Source organism: Mirounga angustirostris, unplaced genomic scaffold, assembly GCF_029215605.1.
Source record: "Mirounga angustirostris isolate CCGP_5_RB_7025 unplaced genomic scaffold, mMirAng1.0.hap1 SCAF_16, whole genome shotgun sequence".
Taxonomy (NCBI): Eukaryota; Metazoa; Chordata; class Mammalia; order Carnivora; family Phocidae; genus Mirounga; species Mirounga angustirostris.
The window spans coordinates 59,045,162-59,069,415 of record NW_026991724.1 but is presented as its reverse complement, the minus strand read 5'-3'; the positions used below and the strand labels follow the sequence as shown (position 1 = coordinate 59,069,415).

The 24,254-nt window shown below is 43.7% G+C and overlaps 1 protein-coding gene and 1 pseudogene across 1 annotated transcript; both read right to left on the bottom strand.

Annotated features, from left to right (window-relative positions):
- Positions 1-10,807: 10,807 nt before the first annotated feature.
- Positions 10,808-22,313, bottom strand: ZNF134 (zinc finger protein 134). The gene is made up of 3 exons (XM_054511704.2): positions 22,236-22,313; positions 17,789-18,188; positions 10,808-12,599 (listed from the first exon to the last, which is right to left on the bottom strand). The coding sequence occupies exons 1-3, from the start codon at positions 22,311-22,313 to the stop codon at positions 11,353-11,355; spliced, it is 1,725 nt and encodes a 574-aa protein (XP_054367679.2). The 3' UTR covers positions 10,808-11,352.
- A 316-nt stretch (positions 22,314-22,629) lies between these two features.
- Positions 22,630-23,663, bottom strand: LOC123856227 (vomeronasal type-1 receptor 1-like; annotated as a pseudogene).
- Between the last annotated feature and the right edge of the window lie 591 nt (positions 23,664-24,254).

The following is a 24,254-nucleotide window of genomic DNA, read 5'->3' as shown; positions in this document are numbered from 1 at the left end:
TTGTTGGATTTTTATTCACTTTTCAAACATGCTACTCAAGAGTGCCCCTCAGCTGCTGAGCAAGCATTTGTAGCTTGTACATTGAATGGGGTGAGAGTTTAGTGTTGACCTAAAGATAAAGTATTTTGAAATAATTTTTTTTTTAAGATTTTATTTATTTATTTGAGAGAGAATGAGAGACAGAGAGCATGAGAGGGAGGAGCGTCAGAGGGAGAAGCAGACTCCCTGCCGAGCAGAGAGCCTGATGCGGGACTCGATCCCGGGACTTCAGGATCATGACCTGAGCTGAAGATAGTCGCTCAACCAACTGAGCCACCCAGGCGCCCCTTGAAATAATTTTTAAAAAAATAAAGAATGAGGGGCGCCTGGGTGGCTCAGTCATTACGCGTCTGTCTTCGGCTCAGGTCATGATCCCAGGGTCCTGCAATCGAGCCCCACATTGGGCTCCCTGCTCAGTGGAAAGCCTGCTTCTCCCTCTCCCACTCCCCCCTTGTGTTCCCTCTCTGGCTGTGTCTCTCTCTGGCAAATAAATAAATAAAATCTTTAAAAAAAAAATAAAGAATGATTGTCTTGTCATAAAAAGGCCAAGGGTTACATGGGTAAACCATTCTGTGAGTTCAGTCCAGCTGGTCTGAACTAGCCTGAGCTGTTTTGCTGAAAACAGTGCACAACAGTGACTCATAGTCAAAGCATGCCACATAGTGATGACTGGTATTGCTTTGTACTTATAAATTCGAGGTGAGTATTGGGGCAGTTTCTACAAGTTTATTGATAGTGTTTATTGATACTTATCACATTGATGATTTTCGCCAGGGGTCTGTGAGTGCCTGAGGCTCTCTGCTGTTGAGGCTGATTATACAGAGGGAATATGCCTACAGGACCAGAAGAGTATAAACTTCATTTTGGGTTCCCTGCTTCCCAGGTGTTCTGTCTACATGTTAGTGGTTCCTGATTTGAGAGTAAAGTCATGCAGAGCTACTTACAGAGGGAAGACAACCTGAGCTACATCTGGCCTCTCTAGCCTTTGCTGTGAGACAGGCCTTGCTTGGAATAGATATTCTTACTTAAATGTTGTTATATTTTATTCTTTTCCCTTCAATAAACTGCCGTTTGGTGTCAGTCGTTTTGAATCATGTGAGGCTTCTTTAGCAATTAAGCCCCATCTGACCACTACTATCCATACAAGTCTAACAAGAGACTTTTATTTTTTTAAATTTTTTTAAAGATTTTATTTATTTATTAGAGAGAGAGCACAAGCAGGGGGAGCAGCAGGCAGAGGGGGGAAACAGGCTCCCCGCTGAGCAGGAAGCCCAACGGGGGACTCGATCCCAGGACCCTGGGATTACGACCCGAGCCAAAGGCAGACGCCCAACCATCTGAGCCACCCAGGCACCCCTAACAAGAGACTTTTAAATAAAAAGTCAATCTACTTTAGTTTTTAAATGCTTAAGGGTTGGATTAATTTCTAACTTTTGTTATTTTTCCATAGTCATAAATTTATGTACCTCTCTGTCCTTTCTTTCTACCTTTTGACTTGTTTAAAATCAATTTAATTCCCACCTGTATAGAAAACCCTTTTCCTACTTTCCTTGGAGCTTACCTTGTATATTTTAACTTTCATCATTGTTGTGTCAGTATCTAAAATTAGTAATTATTTTAACCCCTTTTCCCAAACGCTTCAAAGCTTTAGAATGCTATTATTTCAAATGCTTTTGTTCTATTCATGTGTATATCCTATTCTTACCCAGCATAACTTTCTCATTTTGATCACTGTATTGATGTTATGATAGTTCCCATTTATTTAGGAAACATATATATATATATATATATATATATATATATATGCCTGTGTATATGTGTGTGTGTGTATCACCTCACGAGTTAAAATGTAATTTCTATTTATGTATCATCATTGTATTCTATTTCCTAAATTTTTATTAAGGATGTTTTGCATCTGTGTTCATATGGGTACTGGTCTGCAGTTTTCTATTAATAGTATTACCTGTGTTTGGTATCAAATTAAACAAAAAAGCTAAAATCATAAAACTAGTTGGGAAGAGTTCCATCCTCTTTTTTTAAAAAATAGTTTTAGTGGGATTGGAATTATTTCTTCCTTAAATGTTTAAAAGAACTCACTAGTGAAGCCATCTTGGCATGAAATTATGGTGGGAAAATTTAAAACTACCAATTCAATGTCTATATATAATAGAGGGCATTTCAGATTACTCATTTCTTCAGTGAACCTGAGTAGTTGAAGTATTTCAAGGGAATTTTTTTGTCAGTTTCTAATTTTCATAGAGTTGTTTAAAATATCATGTATCTTTTTTTTTTTTAAAGGTTTTATTTATTTATTTGCCAGAGAGAGACACAGCGAGAGAGGGAACACAAACAGGGGGAGTGGGAGAGGGAGAAGCAGGCTTCCCGCTGAGCAGGGAGCCCGATGTGGGGCTCGATCTCAGGACCCTGGGATCAAGACCTGAGCTGAAGGCAGACGCTTAACAACTGAGCCATCTAGGCACCCTATCATGTATCTTTTTTAATGTCTTTAATATATCTAGTGCTAAACTATCTTTCATTTCATATATATATTGGTTATGTGTCTCTTCTTTTTTTCTGAACAATCTACCTACAGATCAACTCTATTGATCTAGTTAAATGACAGCTTTGGAGTTCATTGATTTTCTGTTCTTATGATATATTTTATTAATTTCTGCTCTTTAATATTTCTTTCCTTTTGCCTACTTTGTTTTTAATTTGTTTTATATTTACAGTGTCCTAGCTTGAGTGTTGGAAGTATTTATTCATCTCCTATTTATTTCCAAAATAAGTATTTAAATCCATACATTTTCTTCTAATCTCAGCTATAGCAAATCTTGATATATTGGGTTTCATTTCACACAGTTCAAAATATTGTCTACTTTTTCTTGTGATTTCTTTTTTGACTCAAACATTATCAATTTTTTTAAATTTCCAAATATGTGGGCATTTTTTTCCCCAGAGTATTCCTTTATGATGTCTAGTTTAATTCCCTTATGGTCAGAATTCCCTAGTATAATTCCCTTATAAAACAGTTTCATGGTTTTAATCATTCTACATTTATTGACATTTATTTTATGGCCTATGGTCAATTTTGATGAAGATCCTTTGTGGACATAAAGATTATGTGGACATAGAAGATTCTCTAAATGTCCATTAGACCAAGTTGGTTAATGTGTTAGTTTCCTATGGCTGATGTAACAAATTATCATAAACCGAGTGGCTTAAAATAACAGCAGTGGGGCGCCTGGGTGGCTCAGTCGTTAAGCGTCTGCCTTCGCCTCAGGTCATGATCCCGGGGTCCTGGGATCGAGTCCCATGTCGGGCTCCCTGCTCGGCAGGAAGCCTGCTTCTCCCTCTCCCACTCCCCCTGCTTGTGTTCCTGCTCTGGCTATCTCTCTCTCTGTCAAATAAATAAATAAAATCTTTAAAAAAATAAATAAATAAAAAATAAAATAAAATAACAGCAATGTATTCTATCATAGCTCTAGAGGCTAGAAATCTGAAGCCAAGATGTCAGTAAGGTCATGCTTCTTCTGAAGGCTCTGGGGAGGATTCCTTCCTTGCCTCTTGCCTAGCTTCAGATAGTTTTAAAATCATTTTATTTTATTTTATTTTTTTATCATGATAGTAAGTGTAATCTCTCACTTTCCCACTACTGTGATTCCTGGATTGTAGGGTAGTTCTCTTTTTAATTTTTTGAGGAACCTCCATACTGTTTCCACAGTGGCTATACCAATTTACATTCCCACCAACAGTGCAAGAGAGTTCCTTTTTCTCCACATCCTTGTCAACACCTGTTGCTTCTTGTGTTTTGTAACTAGTAGTGATAAAAAAAAATTTAAAAGCAGCAAGAGAAAAGAAGATAGTTACATACAAGGGAAACCCCATAAAGCTATCAGAATATTTTTCAGCAGAGACTGCGGGCCAGAAGAGAGTGGTATGATATATCCAAAGCACTGAAAGGGAAAAACCTACAGTCAAGAATACTCTATCCAGCAAGACTACCATTCAGAATAGAAGGAGAGATAAAGAGTTTCTCAAACAAATAAAAACTAAAGGAGTTCATGACCACTAAACCAGACCTATAAGAAATATTAAAGGGGACTCTCTGACTGGAAAGAAAGACCGTAAGTGAGAGTATGAAAAGTAAAAAACACAAAAGCAGCAAATATAAATATTTCTGTAAAAATCAGCCCAAGGATCCATAAAATAAAAGTATGTAAAATATGAGACAGTACACCCAAAATGTGAGGGGGAAAGAAGTAAAGAATACGTTTAAACTTAAGCAACCATCAACTTAACATAGATTGCTATATGCAGATGTTATACACAAACCTAATGGTAACTGCAAATCAAAAACCAGTAATAGATGCGCAAAGAATAAAGAGAAAGAATTCCAAGGATATCGCTAAAGAAAGCCAACAAACCAAGAAAGAGAGCAGGAGAAAAAAGGATCGGAGAAAATCTATAGGAACAACGACAAAACAGTAACAAAATGGAAATAAATACATACCTATCAATAATTACTTTGAATGTGGGGTACCTGAGTGGCTCAGTCGGTTAAGCGGCTGCCTTTGACTCAGGTCATGATCCCAGGACCCTGGGATCGAGCCCTGCATCGGGCTCCCTGCTCGGTGGGGAGCCTGCTTCTCCCTCTCCCTCTGCCTGCCTCTCTGCCTACTTGTTCTCTCTCTCTCTTCAAATAAATAAATAAATAATAATAAAAAAAATAATAATAATTACTTTGAATGTAAATGGACTAAATACTCTAATCAAAAGACATAGGGTGACAGAGTGGATAAAAAAAGACAAGACCCACCTATATGCTGCCTACAAGAGATGGCTTCATAGATGAATTCTACAAAACATTTAAAGGAGTTAACACCCATTCTTCTCAAACTATTCCAAAAAATGCAAGAGGAAGAAAATCTTCCAAATTTATTCTGTGAAGCCAGTATCACCCTGATACCAAAACCAGACAGACACCACACACAAAAAAAAAAAAAAAAAAAAAAGAACAGGCCAATATTTCTCATGAATAAAGACGCAAAATCCTCATCAAATTATTAGCAAACCAAATCCAACAATACCTTAAAAAAATCTTACACCACAATCATGTTGGATTTATTCCTGAGATGCAAGGGTGGATCAATATTTGCAAAACAATCAACATGACACATCACATCAATAAGAGAAAGATAATAACTACATGACCATTTCAATAGATGAAGAAAAAACATTTGACAAAATACAACATCCATTCATGATAAAAACCCTCCACAAAGTAGGTCTACAGGGAACAAATCTCAACACAATAAAGGCCTTATATGAAATATCCACAGCCAACATTATACTCAATGGTGAAAACACAGAGCTTTTCCCCTAAGGTCAGGAATAAGACAAGGATGTCGACTCACCACTTTTATTCAACATAGTACTAGAAGTCCTAGCCACAGTAATTAGACAACACAAAGAAATAAAAGGCATCCAAATTGGTAAGGAAAACTATTTGCAAATGACATGATACAATATATAGAAAACCCTAAAGATTCTGCCATGTATCAGTTTTTACATCTATTTCTCTTTTAATCAAGTTCTTGTTTTTTCCCATCCTTCCAAGAACAAATGCAGGATATTTGTTTATGTATTTAAGATTTTATTTATTTGAGAGAGAGTACAACCAGGGGGAGGCAAGGAGGGAGAAGCAGACTCCCTGCTGAGCAGGAAGCCCCATCTGGGGCTCAATCCTGGAACTCCAGGATCATGACCTAAGTTGAAGGCAGATGCTTAACGGTCTGAGCCACCCAGGTGCCCCCTGGCTGAGAAGCACCCCTCTTGTTCACACTGTACTGCACACGCTAGGGTTTCCCTCAAACCCCAGTATGATCTCACCCCCAGAGGAGGTCCACAGCTTCCTGGGCCCTTTGGAATACCTCCTCTCACCCCAGACTATACTTCTTATTTCAGTGTTTCCTCTGAGTGATTTTTTGTAAAAAGATTTTATTTAGAGGGAGAAAGAGCATGAGCAGGGGGAGGGGGAGAGGGCAGAGGGCCAAGCAGACTCCCTGCTGAGCAGGGAGCCTGATGTGGGGCTCAATCCCAGGACCATGAGATCATGACCTGGGCTGAAGGCAGACGCTTAACTGACTGAGCCACCCAGGCGCCCCAGAGAGGGAGTGGTTCTGCAGCAGGCTCAGCAGGCAGAGAGAAGCTAAAACCTCGAGGTTCCAGGGATAGGGCACAGGGGCCTGCAGCTTGAGCCTGAGACCAGATGGAAGGAGGTGGGTTATAGGGGCTGGCACAGAGTAGGCAGCAGTGCAGAAGCAGGTGAGAGAAGTAGCCTTGAGGACGCAGGGGGTGGGCAGGAGGAGAGCATGGGGATAGGGGGTACAGAAGCCAGCATAGAGGCCGGGCCATAGAGGGAGTGGGTTGCCAAGGATGCAGAACAGGGCAGCCACAGGGCTGGGTGTCTTGATAGTGCAAGAGGTCCAGGAAGTCAGTGCTGCTGCCAAGGAGCCATTAGGCGAAGAGGGAATTCCTAGGGCCAATAGGGCACATGGAGAGCCCTGGGTTGCCAGGGACTGCAGAGGTGGGAGGCAGCAGAACCTGGTGCCTGGGGGCCAGAAAGCCCAGAGAGGTACAGCCAGTTAGACCAGAGCTCTCTCTGACTCTGCCTGGGTACCCACCTGACACCCCACCTCTGAGCCAGCAGTTCAGGGTTTAAGGCTCTGGCTTCCTTCCCCTCTGAACCAAAGCCTCTCTGCAGGCCAGTCCTACCCTGGCAGGCCCCAGCTCCCTCATACCTTTGGATGCAGTGCACCGGCCAGTGGAGCTCTCCCCTGTGGAGCTCCACCTGTGCCTGAAGTTGGCAGGCTGTTTCTTCCTGGAAGCTCTGGGAAATCAGATTCCTACTTGTGTGCTTTGTTCGCAGAATTCAGCTGCATGTGGTTGTAGGACTGAGGTTTCTAAGCTTCTGGGATGCTTTCTGTAATGAGGTGATCTGCAAAGTCACATAATTTCTTCAAAGGGCTCTGTGTGTGATCAGTACTTTGACCTTCTGATCTTGCTGAGCCCCAACTAAAGATGCTGTCAGATGTGTGGTGCTCAGCTTAGTTCCTAGCTTTATCTCAGGACCAGCAATGGGGCATCAAGGGCCTGATACAGCCACGCCTGACTCTTCTCTCTGCCTCTTTCTCCCTACGGCTGGAAAAGGTTCTCTATTTTTATTTTTTTATTTTTTCTTTTTTTAAGATTTTATTTATTTATTTGACAGAGAGAGACACAGCGAGAGAGGGAACACAAGCAGGGGGAGTGGGAGAGAGAGAAGCAGGCTTCCCGCAGAGCAGGGAGCCTGATGCGGGGCTCGATCCCAGGACCCTGGGATCATGACCTGAGCCGAAGGCAGACGCTTAACGACTGAGCCACCCAGGCGCCCCAAAGGTTCTCTATTTTTAAAGACTCGTGTGAAGGGCGCCTGGGTGGCTCAGTCGTTAAGCATCTGCCTTCAGCTCAGGTCATGATCCCAGGGTCCTGGGATCGAGCCCCACATTGGGCTCCTTGTTCAGCAGGGAGCCTGCTTCTCCCACTGCCTGCTGCTCCCCCTGCTTGTGCTCTGTCAAATAAATAAATAAAATCTTTAAAAAAAAAAATTAAAAATTAAAAAAAAAAAAGACTCGTGTGATTAGATTGAGCCCACCTAGGTAAGTCTAATGACAAAGTCCATTATATATGCAAAGCCCCATTGGCCATCTATAGGAACATTCACAGTTTCTGGGGATTAGAGCATGGACATCTTTGGGAGCAGTGATCCCATCTACTACAGTTTGCTGTCTAGTCCTCAGATTCCTATCTGACCTGCTTGTAAAATATATGCTACCCATCCCAAGATCATAAAATGTCTCCTTCCATTACAGTATCAACTCAACACCCAAATCTCACCAGCTCAAAAATCCCAAATCTCATCATCTAAATTGTCTAAATCAGACATGGATATGGCTGAGGCTCTGGATATACTCCACCCTGGCACACAATGCTCTCCATCTGTGGATCTGTAAAAATAGAAAACAAGGTATTGCCTCCCAAAATAAAATGCTGGAAGAGACCTAGGATAATAGTTATATACATTGTTTCAAATGGAGAAAATGAAAAAATAAATAGCCACAAGTTCCAAGAAATTTTGAAATCAAGTTTAGCAAACTACATTAGGTATCAAGGCCTGGGAATACCTTCTATGGTTCAGGGCTCTGGCCACTGGGCTCTCAGCTCCCCACCCTGTGTTCTACTCTGTCCTCCACCTCCTTTTCTCTGACAGGTAACAAAGGTTTGCAGCTTAGTAATTTTCTCAGGTGGTTTCAATGTGTGCAGAATATTGTAGTTCCTAATTCATATTCTGTCCCTTTAAGATTCAAGGTGTTTCTACTAGAAAGGAATTTTCAAGAGCTTTGTGGTTCTTCTGTATATACCACAGAGATTCGTTCCATCAGACAAGAGGTTGGTTCACACATTTTTTTCCCCTGGATAATCCCGTACCATTTTTTTGGCTTTTGCTGAGATGGCCAAGGGATGCCTTTAAACTTCCTAGATGGTCGGTCTCTGGTTATACTGAGACCTGCTTAGTCACAATCTCTTCAAAGAAATTTTATGTGACTAAATCTGGTCTTTTGATCTTGCTGAGATATTACAAAAGGTTGTACAGCTACACCCTTGGCTATTTCTCCAGAACATGCTTTCTTGACCATGAACCACTTCATTTCAATGTCTTTTGCAATTAAGATGGAATAAGAATTTCCCAAATCATAAAGTCCTGGGGTCTTTTCTGTTTAATAGTTCTTCCCTACGTTTATCTCTTCCCTATCACATTTTACCACAAACATTAAGAAACAAGGCCACACTTAAAATACTTTGTTTAGAAATTTCCTCAGCTAAATGTCCATATATGGACTTGTACATTAATATATGCAGCAGCTTTGTTTTTAATATCTAGAATTTGGGGAAAAACATGTCAATTAAGATACAGGGGCAGCTCTTTCTGCCCACAGGGACGTGCTTTAATAAAACCACCATTTTGTACACACACACAAAAAAGAAGATAAAGGGATAAATTGCAGTATATCCATAGACTATTACTCACCAATGAAGAGAATGAACTATTTATACAAACGATTCTCAAAATAATGTTGCATGAAAGACAGTGAACGATTAATAAACTTCTAAGGTTCCACTTAAATAAGATTCTAGAAAAGGCAAATTTATCTATATAGAAAGTAAATCAATGGTTGCCTACAGGAAGGGATAGGAGGTATTAAGAAGGGCATTGAGATAAGCGAAGTAAGTCAACCAGAGAAAGACAATTATCATATGATCTCACTGATATGAGGATCACAGGGGAAGGGAGGGAAAAATGAAACAAGACTAAACCAGAGAGGGAGACAAACCATAAGAGACTCTTAATCTCAGGAAATAAACTGAGGGCTGCTGGAGTGGAGGGGGGTGGGAGGGATGGGGTGGCTGGGTGATGGACAATGGGGAGGGTATGTGCTATTGTGAGCACTGTGAATTGTGTAAGACTGATGACTCACAGACCTTTACCCCTGAAACAAATAATACATTATGTTAATAAAAAAATATATATATAGTTTAGATATTAAAATATATATATATATATATATTTTTTTTTTAAAGAAGGGCACTGAGAGGGATTAGGAAGGGCCATGAGGTTACTTTTGGGGTGGATATGTCCAATACAACGGTGGGTGATTTCTTATATTTATACATATATTAAGGATTACAAATTGCACTCTTTACGTACATGCAGCATATGGCATATTGACTACACCTCAATGAAACTATAAAAAATGATCCCACTGCAACATCTGGGTCTTCCACTTCTACTGGAAAACCAGATTGAGCATCAATATAGTGACTCTACCATCTTTCTCCAAATGCCTTGTAAGAGAATCTCTTCCCCAGCAGCAAGAAAAACTGGCAAGCAGTGAAGGCCGTTTCCAAGCTGAGTCACCGGAAGCTCTGGCTGGTCACAAAATCTACATCCTTGCACCATTGTCTACCCCAGAGTTCTTGCCCATGCAGCAAAGACACTAGGTATAGAGCCTAGAGAGGTACAGAAATCAATAAACCTTACATTCTTTGCTCTGACACTGACCTTGGTCATAGAGTGATACAGCCCTGGAGATGCTAAGAATTCCCATGCATCCCCATCTCACAGAGCCACAGTGACAGGAATGTTTACGGATGTCTTTTTAAAATGGGCACATCCACTCTCATTTGCTGCAGTCTCCCCAAACCCAATTATTCACACCCAGTGTTTCTGTATCCATTTTGTTTCCTTCCTGGGATGGTAAGTCTTGCGGCCAGACTTGGGTACCAGATCAGATTCTGGCCTTCAGGGCATACGGCACTTGGCAAGTCCTCAGAAACAGCTTCCCCTCAACAGTGCTGCGAAATATGGTACATATGCTGGAAATAAGACACACAATCCATGCTGCTCCCAAACATAATGAAGGTTGTCACCCCCAGGGTGATGTCTGGGCCTTCAAATAACTCTGAAATCCAGACAAAATCAGGCCCATAAACCCCTAAACTGGACTGAAAATGGTTCTCTGCCAACCTGCTCTTCCATCTGAGGCACATGAAATTAGAGGCCCCCCCGCCCACCACACACACACTGTTTATCTCTTCAGTTTGGCAGGGCCTAAGTGTTTTCAAACCATTCCAAACAGTAAAAATAATATCCAAGATTAACGACAGCTTAAATAATAAGGTCTTTATTATCACAGAAACCAGAGCAACGTAAGACAAGTAGTTCTCCGGTTAGGTGACTTGGAGGCTAGAAAATCTGTCACAAGTACCACATGAGACCAACAATGTCCATGAAGAAAGTAAACCTTTTCTGTAAGCCAGAACACAGCTCAGATCCTCTTGGCTAAAGATGTACAGTAAAGTCCACACCTTTCATCAGTGGGGAGGAAATGAGAAATCCCATTTAATTCAGGATTCTTGTAATTCCCTCCAGGAACTGGAGATTACAAAGTTCTACCTTCCCTGAGGATGTTATGGTAACTAAGCTGGTAGAGCTGAGATGGTTTCAGCCATAGGCATTGCATGACAAATCTGGCAAGGCCCTATTTGAAAGTGCAACACAACCCATGAAAGCTTCCCTGTACCTGGCATTTATAAGGTATCACCCTGGTGATAATGCTGATATATGAAGTTCAACATCTGATTGATGTCTTCCTCTCAAAGGGTAAACACAGAGCTCCTCTCCCTATGAGCCCCGTTGTGTTGAAAGCACTCCTAAAGCCTTCCTGCAGTGTGAACTTTCTGGTGCCGAATGAGGTGGGAGCTTAAACTATAGGCTTTCCCACATTCATTGCACTCATATGGCCTTTCTCCAGTGTGAACTTTTTGGTGCCTAACAAGGTGGGATGTTCTGATGAAATCTTTCCCACATTTGCTGCACACAAATGGCCTTTCCCCCGTGTGAACTCTCTGGTGTGCAATAAAGTCAGAGCTTCGACTAAAGAATTTCCCACATTCGACGCACTCAAAAGGCCTTGCCTCAGTGTGAATTCTCTGGTGTTTAATGAGGGTGTATTTGTGGCCAAAGGATTTCCCACAATCACTGCAAACATATGGATTTTCCCCAGTATGGATACTCTCATGTTGAACAAGTGTGGATTTGTGTCTGAAGACTTTCCCACAATTGTTGCACTTATAAGGCCTCGCTCCATTGTGAACTCTCTGGTGTACAATTAGGTTGGAGTGATGGCTAAAGTATTTTCCACATTCACTACACTTGTAAGGCATTTCTCCAGTGTGAATTCTTTTGTGCTGAGTAAGGTTGTCTTTGCGGCTAAACGCTTTCCCACATTCTTTGCACTCGTAAGGCCTTTCTCCGGTATGGATTCTCTGGTGCTGGATAAGGGTGGCTTTGCGGCTGAAGGCTTTCCCACATTCACTGCACTCATAAGGCCTTTCTCCTGTATGGATTCTCTGGTGCTGGACGAGTGTGTCTTTGCGGTTGAAGGCCTTCCCACATTCGCTGCACCTGTAATGCATATGTCCACTGTGAGAGGCCTCCCCACTCTCGGTACTCCTTGTCCTCTTCTTGCTATGGGTGGCCTTTTGCTGGTGACTGCCCAAACTGGCCTGGAAGTTCTGCTCCTCCTCACATGGAAAAGGCTTTTCTGACAGGTGAGGTTCTTCATAAACTCTACAGTTCTTCACAAACGAGGTCTTGCCTTTGTCTCTTCTTAAGGGTTTCTCTACATTGTACTGCTTTTGGTGCTGAAGAAAGTTTGCACTGAACCAGAATTGTCTCCCACATGCCCCACATGTGTAAGGTTTCAGTCCTTGGCGTGTTTCCTGGTGTTCATCCAGGTGCAAGATATCTTTCAAGATGGGGCCACATATGTCACAAGGGTGAGCCATCTGGGCTGATGAACGTGCCTTGGAAATACTACCATGTGACACTTCTACAGAAATGCTCTGCTCAGAAGGTGCCTCTTTATCCTCTTCACTTCTGCCTGCACACCAACAACCTGAAGGCAGAAAAATGCTGTTGAAGTGCATGATGACTTTGGTGGGAAGGAGCAGCCCCATCACAAATGTGTCTAGCATACCCAGGATTTAGTCCATGCAGATGTTGGCAGGACAGCAGCCTTGGCATCAGGTTAAAGGAAACTGCTGTGCAATACTGGGCCTCACAGAGTGACAGAATGAGGAAGTCTGCACAAGGGACAAAGACACAAGGATGGGGTGTAGCTCAGAGAGAACCAGCAGGCAGGATGTCCAGTTTACTCCCGTGCAAATGATTTTTAGAAGGGCCTTGGCTACTGGTGAGCACTTTACGGAAATGTATGTCTAGGCCCAGGAAAATGTGATCTAAAATGAGCAAGTGGTATTCAAGAATCATTTCAGGATATACATACATCTCACGACACATTAGCATTGTCCAACATAGGAGAGCACTGCAGAAGGAGCAGTAGAGAGCACTGGTAAGTGGGCGTGGACAGCCCTGGGTTGGAGGTCAGAACAGAAACAACAAGTGTGTAAAGTGTCCAGAATGAGGAGAAAAAGACAGAAAGAGGTATGGTCTATAACCTAGGCACCAAACAGGAGTGGGGCCAGGACAGGTTTCTGGCACTATTTGAACCCAGCCCTGAAGTCACACCCTCCCCAAGCTCCCACTCACCAGGGCCTGTCCACGTCCCTCCTGCCATGGCTAGAGTCCCTCTAAGTCAGGCACTCAGAGTTCTTTCCCCTGCTAAGTTCAGCAACCACAAAGGATCTGGAAGAAAACAAGTCATAGAGGAAAGACAGGGAAAGTAGGAAAGCAGTGGCCCAGAGCAGCCCACCCACAGGAGATTAAGACAACTAAATATTACAAAATGAACATCAGAAATGTCTTGCAGGATCAGCACACTGGGCCTACAGCAGTGACCATGACGGCAATTCGTAAGACAGGTAGGTCCAAGGAAATTATAGGAAAGGGGCAGAGTCTAGAGTACAGAGGTATCACGAATGTGGGTAGAGCCATACAGCCAGGGAAAGGGCAAGCAGGGTAGTCCACTGGGCTGACCACTAGACTCCTGACCCTCAAACCCTTTCTGGTAACGGCTTAGGGCAGCAGGGGCTGGGAGCACAGGTAGTACAGAGGCAATACACAGCTAAGTCCCAGTACCCAGAAAACCTATCTTAGTAAGGGAAAATAGCAGTGCCCGTGGCAGCTAGGAGAAGAAATGGCAACCTATGAAGGAAGAAAGAGTAGAACACAGCCCAGAAAACTGGGGTATTTGGGGCCTTATCCAGGAAGACCGTAAGCACATAAGCACAAAGCACAGAAAACACCGCATGTGACCCAAGTCTCTGGGCCTTATCAAGCAGCCCCCATTCCTCCCAAGAGAAATACACAAACACATCCTTGAAAGTCCCATGACCCTGCACGAAGTCAATAACTGAGCACAGGAGCAGCAGCTCTCCCCAGAACCCCTGGTCTACCCACCACACATTCACTTTCCTCCCCAGCTCTCCAACTCCGACCAGATACCAGGCCCTTGTGACTGGTCCCTACTCACTCTCCCCATTTCCTAATAATCTTTTTGTCCAGCCCAAAACAACAGGCGGGGGACAGATAGACACTTTTTTTTTTTTTAAGATTTTATTTATTTATTTGCCAGAGAGAGACACAGCGAGAGAGGGAACACAAGCAGGGGGAGTGGGAGAGGGAGAAGCAGGCTTCCGTGGAGCAGGGAGCCCGATGCGGGGCTCGGTCCCAGGACCCTGGGATCATGACCTGAGCCAAAGGCAGACGCCTAATGACTGAGCCACCCAGGCGCCCCCAGAGAGGCACTTCTGCCAGCTAGTTCCCCTGGGGTCTACAGTTTATGCCTCTCATATACAAATTTGAGTTCAGAATTCTCCCTAGAGCCCCCAGGCTATGAATTCAGATTCCATCTCCAGTACACATCACTCTCGAGACCATAGCTCCCTCATGTCTATGGATACCCACAACACAGGTATCTCCCACATGCAAATCTGCACATAGCATCCAGAGAATTCTTGGTTAATGCATCCAAGATCACATCTGGCTCCAGTCAATGGTCCCCACTGCCATTTAACTCTGAACCCAGCTTTTAAATCCTCCCTTCCTGGCCCTATTCCTTGATTCAACTTCAGCAATCCAGAACAACATAAAGATACCAGATAAACCCAGCCCCTTCCCACTTTGCTGTCATATACTAAGGATGCTATATTCTCAACAATAAAAGACTTAACACTTAATATTAAATTCTCATTCAAAGCCCACACCCACTGCCCTACCTCAAGCACAGTTACTCTGCCAGCTGACCCAATCTGCCCCTGAGCTCTTCTACCAGCTTGACTGCAACTCCCCACATCCCACTAAAGGTCACCATGAACACCTGGGAAGCACACAGAGAAGGGAAAGCACCTGCTTTGGCCTCACTTTCATTTCATCTCTAATACTGCTCTACCCCAGCATCCATGTCGTGTCCACGCTCTCTGGAAGACTTCCCCACCTGCCAGATCCTACTCTCTCCCTCCAAAATGGACACTAACCTCCCTTTTCCTGTCTCTTAGATGACTCCTATCCCACTCTGCCAGGTCTACCCCCTCCCAGGCCCTTAATGGCACTGCCACTCTGACATAAAGGTTCTCTCTATAAATCTGATAAGCAGCTCTACTCTAATCCATACACTGACTGCCACCTTGCGGACTTGAATCCCTCCTCTGAAATCCAAACCTGTGTGCCCAGCTGTCTACCTGTACCTCCACTCAGATTCAACATGGTCAAAGCCTAATTCTTGATATTACTTCTGAAAGTTACTCCCACCACCAACTTCACCATCTCAATGGAGGATTTTTCCATCCTTATACCTTCTCAGGCCAAAAACTTTGAGAGCTCTGGAGTCATCCCTGACTCTTCCCATTCTTTCCCTCACCAACCACATCAGAAAATCTGGTTAACTCTACTTAAAGAAAAACAAAACAAAACCAAAAAAGGACCAGAATCCAAGCATTTGTCCCTCGCTTCAAAGTGACCAGTCTAGTCCAGCCATCATCAACAGTGCTTCCTCACCCCAAAGTCTTTTTTTCACTGGGCTGCCAGAGAAAGCCTGTTAAGACCACAGTCAGATCACTCCCTCCTGTTCCAAACCTTCCATGGCTCCCACCATTCTCAAAACAGAAGCCCAGTTCCACAAGCTGCCATTCCAGAGTTGAATCCTGTCCCCTGCTCTCTGATCACACTAGACGTAATGGAGACCTGAGGTTCCCTTAACACTCCTAGTTCAGCCTCAAGTGATGTTTTTGCACATGCTGGTTCTTGTGCCTAGGGCACTGTTTCACACTTCATCCCACAGCACTCAATTCAAGGCAAAAGACCACTGGTAACACCGGCATCCCCAAACTCAATGGCAAGTAGAAGGGTAGGTAAAGTGAGTGCAGAGATCCTCAGTGCTTCTACCATCAAAGCAACCTGGCAGAAAGGAAGAGTTGAGAGTGGCGTTACCAAAGTGGGGTATCATGGACTGAACTATTCCCCTAACTCCTGCCCTGCCTTTTGGTGAGAATGATTTCTGAATGTCTAATCTCAGATACTAAGACCTTAGTGTTGTCTCCTATCAGACGGGTGTCCATGAACAAAGATGTGTTGCAGTGTCTTCATCTGTAAAGCAGGGATAATAGTGGTACCTACCTTACAGGGCTCCTGTTTGTATCAGACACGTTAGTAAATGCCAAGGATCCTTGAATTAACTTTTACTGCCCACAAGCTTCACATTTTCCCAAATGGTTCTGGAGCAAATGAAGGGATAGGTTTTTGATATTTGGGATTTGTTTTCAAGCTTTTAAGAAAATGTGATATTTAAGACTTTCATCATAATCAAACACAGGCAACCACTTCAATCAATTACTAAGCATTAATATAAACTTATCATATCTATACATTTTAAATTTTTAACTGCTTCTGTATACCTGCCAAATGTCCATTAGTCCTCTCACCAAACCAGCCTACCCAGTACATACTCCTCTGAAGGTGAGCCTGCCGGTGGCCCTTCTTTAGAGATGTTCATAATCTCTCCTCACCTAAGAGTTGGAGAACTGATGTACCAGGTCCCTGGACTGGGCTGAGGCTAACTTTTCCTCTGTTCCACAGGCAGTGCCTTTGCTGAGTCCAAAGTGGCAAATCTAGAGCGCCTCACACCTGCCTCTGCATCTCAGGCCAGGTTCTTTATACCCTACAGGCCTCTCCTGCTGAGACCAGCCAGAACTCCTTCCCATGCTTCTTTCTGGAGGGAATGAAGGATGTCCACCCCTTCCTTCCTGCCTTCCAATCTCTCACCTCAAGGACTACATAAGATAAACACATCCTTAATATTCTGCCTCCGAATCTGATCTCCAGGCTTTGACCTGAGGCCTCATCCCTCAGTGGTCTCCAACACAGCCCCCCCGCCCCGCCCGCCAAACTCCAGACCTGCACGGCCAGATGCCCATGGGACACCTCCTCTGTGAAACACCTTAGCTTTGCAATGTCCAAAATGCAACTCCTGATTCCTTCAAAGGAGCTCCCTGCTTCAACGGACCCATTCCCACTGAAGTTCAGCGGGGGGAAGAGGAAACAAGTGTTTAGGCCCTTCACTCCCTACTTTCGCGTACAGCCATTATCTGACACAGCAAGAAATCCTGCCGGTTTTACCTTTCAAATCCCACTTCTCCACCTCCAAGCTCGCCGCCACGGCTCTGGTCCAGCCACAACACTCCTGGAGTCTGCGGCCTCCTCACCGGTCTCCCTGCCTCCATGCTCATCACTCCAGCCCGCCGTAATCTATGCCCCCGAGCCGGATCACACCATGTTCCTCCACGGCTCCCAGCGTCCTCGCCGCGAGGGCACTCGGCTCACCCAGCCTTTCCACGCAGGGCTACGACTCGCCCTTTAGGCTCCCTGCAAATACGAGGGCCCGGGTTTCCTGAATCCCGCCGGCTCAGCCGCGCCTCCAAGCCCTCGCTCGTGATCATCGCTCGGCCAGGAACACTTCGACGGCTCATCACACCGGCTGTTAGAAATGGGGGCTCCCCCCATAAGCGCCCCCACGGCCCAGAACACCGGAGCCTGGGCCGCAAAGACGTCAACAGGCGCCCCTCATTCAGGGCTTCGTGATTCGGAGTGAAAGGCCGAAAGGCGTCAAGGTCCGGCGAATAAAGTACCCACCTACGCGGGATCCATCACCGGGGCCGCCGCCATCACAATCTGGACCACACGGAGCCGCGAGGAGTCCCAGGTCGGGACCCACGCACCGCCGTCGCTTGGCCCTGGTCGCGGAGCCTTCGCGGGCGCTGCCACCGCCGAGCCTTCCGCAATTGGCACAGGGTCTCTTCCCGTCCCTTCCCGCTTCCGTCACTCTGAACCGAACCTGCGTTCCCAACGATCTGCTCCGAGGGCTCCACCAGGAGCGGACAAAATGTCGGCCGCGAGGAAGACGCCGGAAGTCCCGCCCAGACGGCTCGGGCGCTTTTAATAGTGCCGCCACCGCGCGGCGCAGAGACTTCTGGGTAATGTAGTTTCCCTGAGCAATCGGCCCTAGCGACCGCGGACTCGCTCCCCGCAGGGCCTAGGCAGCGCGGCCCCGCGAGGGGCGCTGGGAAATGGTGCCTCAAGGCTCGGATGACGGGGCGGGGCCTCGGCGCCCAGGTCCCGTGCTGTGCAGGCGGCTGCGGGGTGAGTCCAAAAAGTGCTGGGAGCGTTCTTGCAGCTATTCCCAGAGCCACAAAACCACGTGGACACATCGTGTGAAATGTCATTTTGAGTCCACTCACAGTCCGCTCGCATTTCCTCGCTGGTTTATAAATCCATGTAGATAGAAGCTTTAAGTCAGTTTTGGGCGCTTTGGCTGGGTCAGGGGCCCGGGATCAGGGGTCAGGTCAGCGGACAGGGCCGGGGAGGACCCCCGGGAGGGTTACTGGGCCGACGAAGGCACTTTCCTGCCGGTGGGGGCGCTGGTGGCGGCCAGTCCAGGGTGTAGCACCGTGTAATTCAAAAGATGCTTCTTAGCCCAAAGCTGAGGTATATTGATTTCCCTCTAGGAATATGCCGCCTATCTGAAAAGGGCCATTATAAATGCTTTTTAATGTGCCAGGACTGGTGGCAATAAATATGCAAAGGTGATCATCTGAACCCAGAAATAAAGATTTATAGCTTCATGATCTCATTTCTTTGCTAGGAAGTGATTTTCACTTCACTTGCAATTACAGGGACAGTGTCTGAATTGGGAGTTGACATTATTTTTGGTAAACGATGAAGAAGAGGAGAGGGAGGGTGAAGGCAGGGGAAGCGGAGGAGGGAAGAAAGGAAGGAGGGAAGGAAAGCAAAGAAGGAAAGGAAGAAAGAAAACATTTATGAATTGTTTAAATGACTGAAGGTTATTAATATAATTCTGTGGTTATGCACAGATATACTCAAAAATGGCTCTGGGGGACATACCTGTGACAAGTGAAAACGGTTAAGTTGTCTGAGAAGTGAGAGAATGAGGTTGAGCATACATGGGGGCTGAAACATTGAATACAACAGGGTTTAGTCTCCAAAATGTAATTTCTTTCCATTCTTGAAAATGCTGAATATCTACTTTGACGGAGAATTAAAACATTTAGAAGTGTTGCCAGAGGGCAACCCTCTCGGGTCCCCTCCCTCTTTGGGAGCTTTGTACTATCACTCAATAAACCTTGCTTTGCTGCCCACCAAAAACAAATGAACAAAAAAGTGTCGCCAGATGATGAAGATGAACAAGGATACTGTAATACCATGCTTATTCGCGGCTCTAACAAACATTCAATGAACACCTGTGCATTTCAGGCACTATCTTAAGTGCATGGAATATATTTGAAAACAAGAGACAAAGACCCCAGCCATCAAGGAGCTCACACTCTACAGTATTCAAAAAGACAGAGGAAGAAATATGAAATACATACTGAATTATGTACAATGTTAGAATGTGATAGGCACAATAGAAAAGAGAGATGAGGGCGCCAAGAAATGGGGTATGAGATGTAGTATTATACAGCCAGGGGAGGCTGATTTGAACCCATGTCTTAGTTTATAAAGGTGACTTAGTGACAACATGGATAGGTCAATGCCATTGAGAGAAAAGCTTAATGTTACTTAGCATTTCCCTAGAAATGAGAGGCATAGCATACCATAAAAGCCCAAAGAGGGAACACCAGGTTTTAGTTAGGACACAAAAGCAAGAGCCAAGGGAGGGCCTAGCCCTGAGACTTTATTGTGTTTCTACAGGCAAGGCAAGTCAAGGAGAACTGGCTAGTTTGAATAATTCCAGTGGGCTTTGGGTTATAGGGGTTGTCTCCAGTTGCCTAGTACCTGGCCCTGGGATGATTTAGGGCAGGCAATTTTCTTTAGGAAACACTTAAATGATTCAACATTCTTAGGTAATGGAGCTCCCCATTTAAGGTAAGCCACTGAGTGCTTATATAAAACCTTGAGCCCATGAAAAATATTAACACAAGTTAAACTCCCTAAAGAAAACATGCAGAGCGGCGCCTGGGTGGCTCAATTGTTAAGCGTCTGCCTTCGGCTCAGGTCATGATCCCAGGGTCCTGGGATCGAGTCCCGCATCGGGCTCCCTGCTCAGCGGGAAGCCTGCTTCTCCCTCTCCCACTCCCCCTGCTTGTGTTCCCTCTCTCGCTGTGTCTCTCTCTATCAAATAAATAAATAAAGAAAATCTTTAAAAAAAATGCAGATTTTCAATTAGAAGACAATTGAACAGAAAGAAGAAAAAGAACAGCTCTTTCTTTTTTTTATTTTATTTTTTTTTAAGATTTTATTTATTTATTTGAGAGAGAGAGAATGAGAGACAGAGAGCACGAGAGGGAAGAGGGCAGAGGGAGAAGCAGACCCCCTGCCGAGCAGGGAGCCTGACGTGGGACTTGATCCCGGGACTCCAGGATCATGACCTGAGCCGAAGGCAGTCGCTTAACCAACTGAGCCACCCAGGCGCCCAAGAACAGCTCTTTCTATGAGACACAATGTTTCTCTTGAGTTAACTAAAAGCCAGAAATTTATTTCATTATGATTTATCATTCATAACAAACAGGGTGCTTAAATATATTGGATTAAAATGGAATTTAGATAATTTAGGTACATGTTTTATTTCTATATATATTAAACTGTATTTTACATGAGATACTTTCAGAACTATAATAGGGGTGCCTGCATGGCTTAGTCAGTTAAGCATCCAGCTTTTGATTTTGGCTCAGGTCATGATCTCAGAGTCATGAGATCAAGCCCCATGTTGCGCTCTGCTTAAGATTCTCTCTCTCGGGGCGCCTGGGTGGCTCAGTTGGTTAAGCGACTGCCTTCGGCTCAGGTCATGATCCTGGAGTCCCTGGATCGAGTCCCGCATCGGGCTCCCTGCTCGGCAGGGAGTCTGCTTCTCCCTCTGACCCTCCTCCCTCTCATGCTCTCTGTCTCTCATTCTCTCTCTCTCAAATAAATAAAATCTTTAAAAAAAAAAATCTCTCTCTCTCCCTCTCTCTCTGCCTCTCCCACACCCTCTCTCTAAAAAAGAAAAAATATATATATAACAAATAAAATTAATACAATTTTAGTTGTAGACATAATAGAAATGCAGAATTGTACATTTAACCACATATATTTTTAATGACCAAGTATTTATGAAATTAGTGCTAAGTCAAGTGATTATTTTTTTTTTAAGATTTTTATTTATTTATTTGTCACAGAGAGAGAGCACAAGCAGGGAGAGCAGCAGGCAGAGGGAGAAGCAGGCTCCCTGCTGAGCAAGGAGCTGGATGTGGGACTTGATCCCAGGACCCTGGGATCATGACCTGAGCCAAAGGCAGATGCTTAACCAACTGAGCCACCCAGGCTTTCCAAATGATTATTTAAAGATGAAAATAAAGGTGAAATAAAAATGGAACTCTTTGAAAGTTTCCTTTAAGTACCAACAACTGACAAAATTTTCTAAAAATCAATTTTATTTCATAAAGAATAATAAGTTTCAAGATCTATTAAAGAAAACCAGAGCTGAACAGTAGGTAAGCAGTAAAAGCAGGTTTTAATCAGGAATTGTTGTAATAGTGGAAAAGAGATTCCAGTATAGAACTTGGCTCAATTCCAAATATAGCATGAACAATTAGGGGTTCATAGCCAAGAAGCAGATAGAAGACCAAATCAACATCCAATAAATGGATGTAAATGTACTAGGTAGTAGGAAACCTCAGGGGTAAGGGGGATTCTTGCTGAAAGCAGGCAAGTGTGATTAGTACCATCTGGGGGATGGTAGGATGAGCAATTTGATCAGATATCAAGGGTTATCAGCTATTAATGAGGGATGGATTCTGGCTAAACTAACTTAATAGAATTCTTGCTAAAATTGGGCAATGCAAAGATGGGCAAAGAAGTCCAAATGTTGAGGTCCAGTTGGGAATAGGATTCTGAGGAACCTGACTAAAGTTTGGTCAAGGAGAGACTCTTTCTCAGCTTTGACCCCTAAATATTGCTAAATTGGAAGTGCATTATTTTACCACTTATTTTTTTAAGGAAAAAATATTGTAAATATTTTTTATAAAAACTATGTGTACTAAATTTTATTTTAATTAATTTTAATTAAATTAAATTATTTATTTACCACAATTTTGATTATTTCACTGACAAAAATTCTCAGAGATCCATGATCTTTCCTATGAAAGGTTTTGATCATTGACATGACCTCCAGCACCTGCCAGAAGATAGCACCTGCTTTCCTGCCTTGCCACATTGTATACCACATACTCTTAGCTAAACATCATGAACTTCTTTTCATTCTTTTAAGTCCACCTGTGTTGTACCAATTTAGGGTATTCCCCATTTTCTTTTCCCTTGAAACATTTTTCACTCAATTGCTTTAACAATGCAATGAATCTTTTGGATGCCACTTCAGAGTTTGAATCAACAGTGAGTTTCCATTCCAGAGCTCCTGAACACTGAAAATCTCCCCCATGTCATTATCATTATTGCCTGATATTCTCCAATGAATAGCTTATGCAGTTTTAGAAAGTCATTGTCACATGTATACCATGTTCATTTTTGGCAATCATATAAGCAGTATGAGGCCAGGGTTATTTTTGCTGTTATTCCATACTGATCCCTATGTGATAATAGATCATCTGGCATAAAACATGAATGTTTTATGTGTAAACACACACAAAAAAGTGATTAAATAAATAATTTAATAAATAAATTATAGGATGCCCTATAGGGAACTTGTCCAGAGACCATACTTGGAAAAATAATTTTCTTCCCCAGAAACCAGAGAACTAAGAGACACAGGTGTCACTGCCAAGGAAGACAAAGAGGCTGAATGTTGGAAAGCCAGAAAATGCCAGTGCACAGACCCTCACCAACCAGTGGCTTGGGTTCACAATAAGTGTTACTCACAAAGACAACATGGAAGAGAGAAAATAAAAGGAGATGAATATGCTCACCAGGACCAGGATGGTACGTGTGGCTCTGACCTCATGGGAAGGTCTAGGGAAAAGGTTGTTGCTGTGATGTGTTGGACTCTCTGCTTGTGCCTGAGCAGGACAAAGACTATGGAGCCACTAGACCAGGCCATGAGGCCGAAACAAGATCAACGAAGGGGAACATGACTGCATGTAGTAAAACTACAGATTTGTTCGGAATGGACGAATTACAATATTCATATGCTTTTTCCATACTGGTGTTTCTCTTTTTTGGTCCAGTAACATATAAAGCAATAAAGATATTTAACAGGAGATGCAGGATCTAGCAGAGGAAACAGCAGAAGCCAATGCACTTTGGGAATCTAATCTTGAGCTCTAACCACATAGAGGTGTTAGTGTTGAGCTGACTGGCCTGGAAACCCCTGAGGAGGCAGGTGGTGCTGAGGGAAACCCCTCTGGCCATTCGGTGAAAATAGAAGACAAACTTACATCCAGCATCATCCATGAAAGATTCCAACCCAAATGCTGCCATTGTCTAAGGAATTCCTTTATTTTTTATTTATTTATTTTTTAAAAAGATTTTATTTATTTATTTATTTGACAGAGAGAAATACAGCAAGAGAGGGAACACAAGCAGGGGGAGTGGGAGAGGGAGAAACAGGCTTCCCGCAGAGCAGGGAGCCTGATGCGGGGCTCGATCCCAGGACCCTGGGATCATGACTTGAGCCGAAGGCAGACGCTTAACGACTGAGCCACCCAGGTGCCCCGGAATTCCTTTATTAAAAAGAACCAAGTTGTTAGCTATGACTAGCTGGATGAGAATCAAGTCTGTGGGTCTCAACATGTGCCTAGTGAGTGAAGTAAAGATATAAAGACAAAGAAGTGAGGAGTTTCCAAGGATCCCAGCTCCAGCCTGAGTGAGGAAAATAATACCCACATTTAAGTTAATGGAAACCATTTCGTCAATTTAAAGGGGATACTGGTGGCTCTTTTTATTTGAATCACAGGAATCTGGAGACTAAAATAGAAAATTTTGTTATTCTCAATACACTAAAACATCTCTGATCACATAATTTCTCAACTCAATATGAATATTTAGACATGCCTTTCATACATGCAAGTCAATTTTTTGCAGGACTATTTGTAATAACAAAAATTGGAACCAACCCAATGTCAATGAAGAGGAGACTGAAGGAATGATAGTG

Excerpts from the sequence above, each read along its gene's own strand:
- ZNF134 (XM_054511704.2), bottom strand. The coding sequence starts at position 22,313 with ATGTCAATGATCAAAACCTTTCATAGGAAAGATCATGGATCTCTGAGA. Across the intron at positions 18,189-22,235 it reads GTGAAATAATCAAAATTGTG|GCCCTGCGGGGAGCGAGTCC; the intron begins GTAAATAAATAA and ends CGCGCTGCCTAG. Across the intron at positions 12,600-17,788 it reads CGGTGATGGATCCCGCGTAG|GTTGTTGGTGTGCAGGCAGA; the intron begins GTGGGTACTTTA and ends TTCTGCCTTCAG.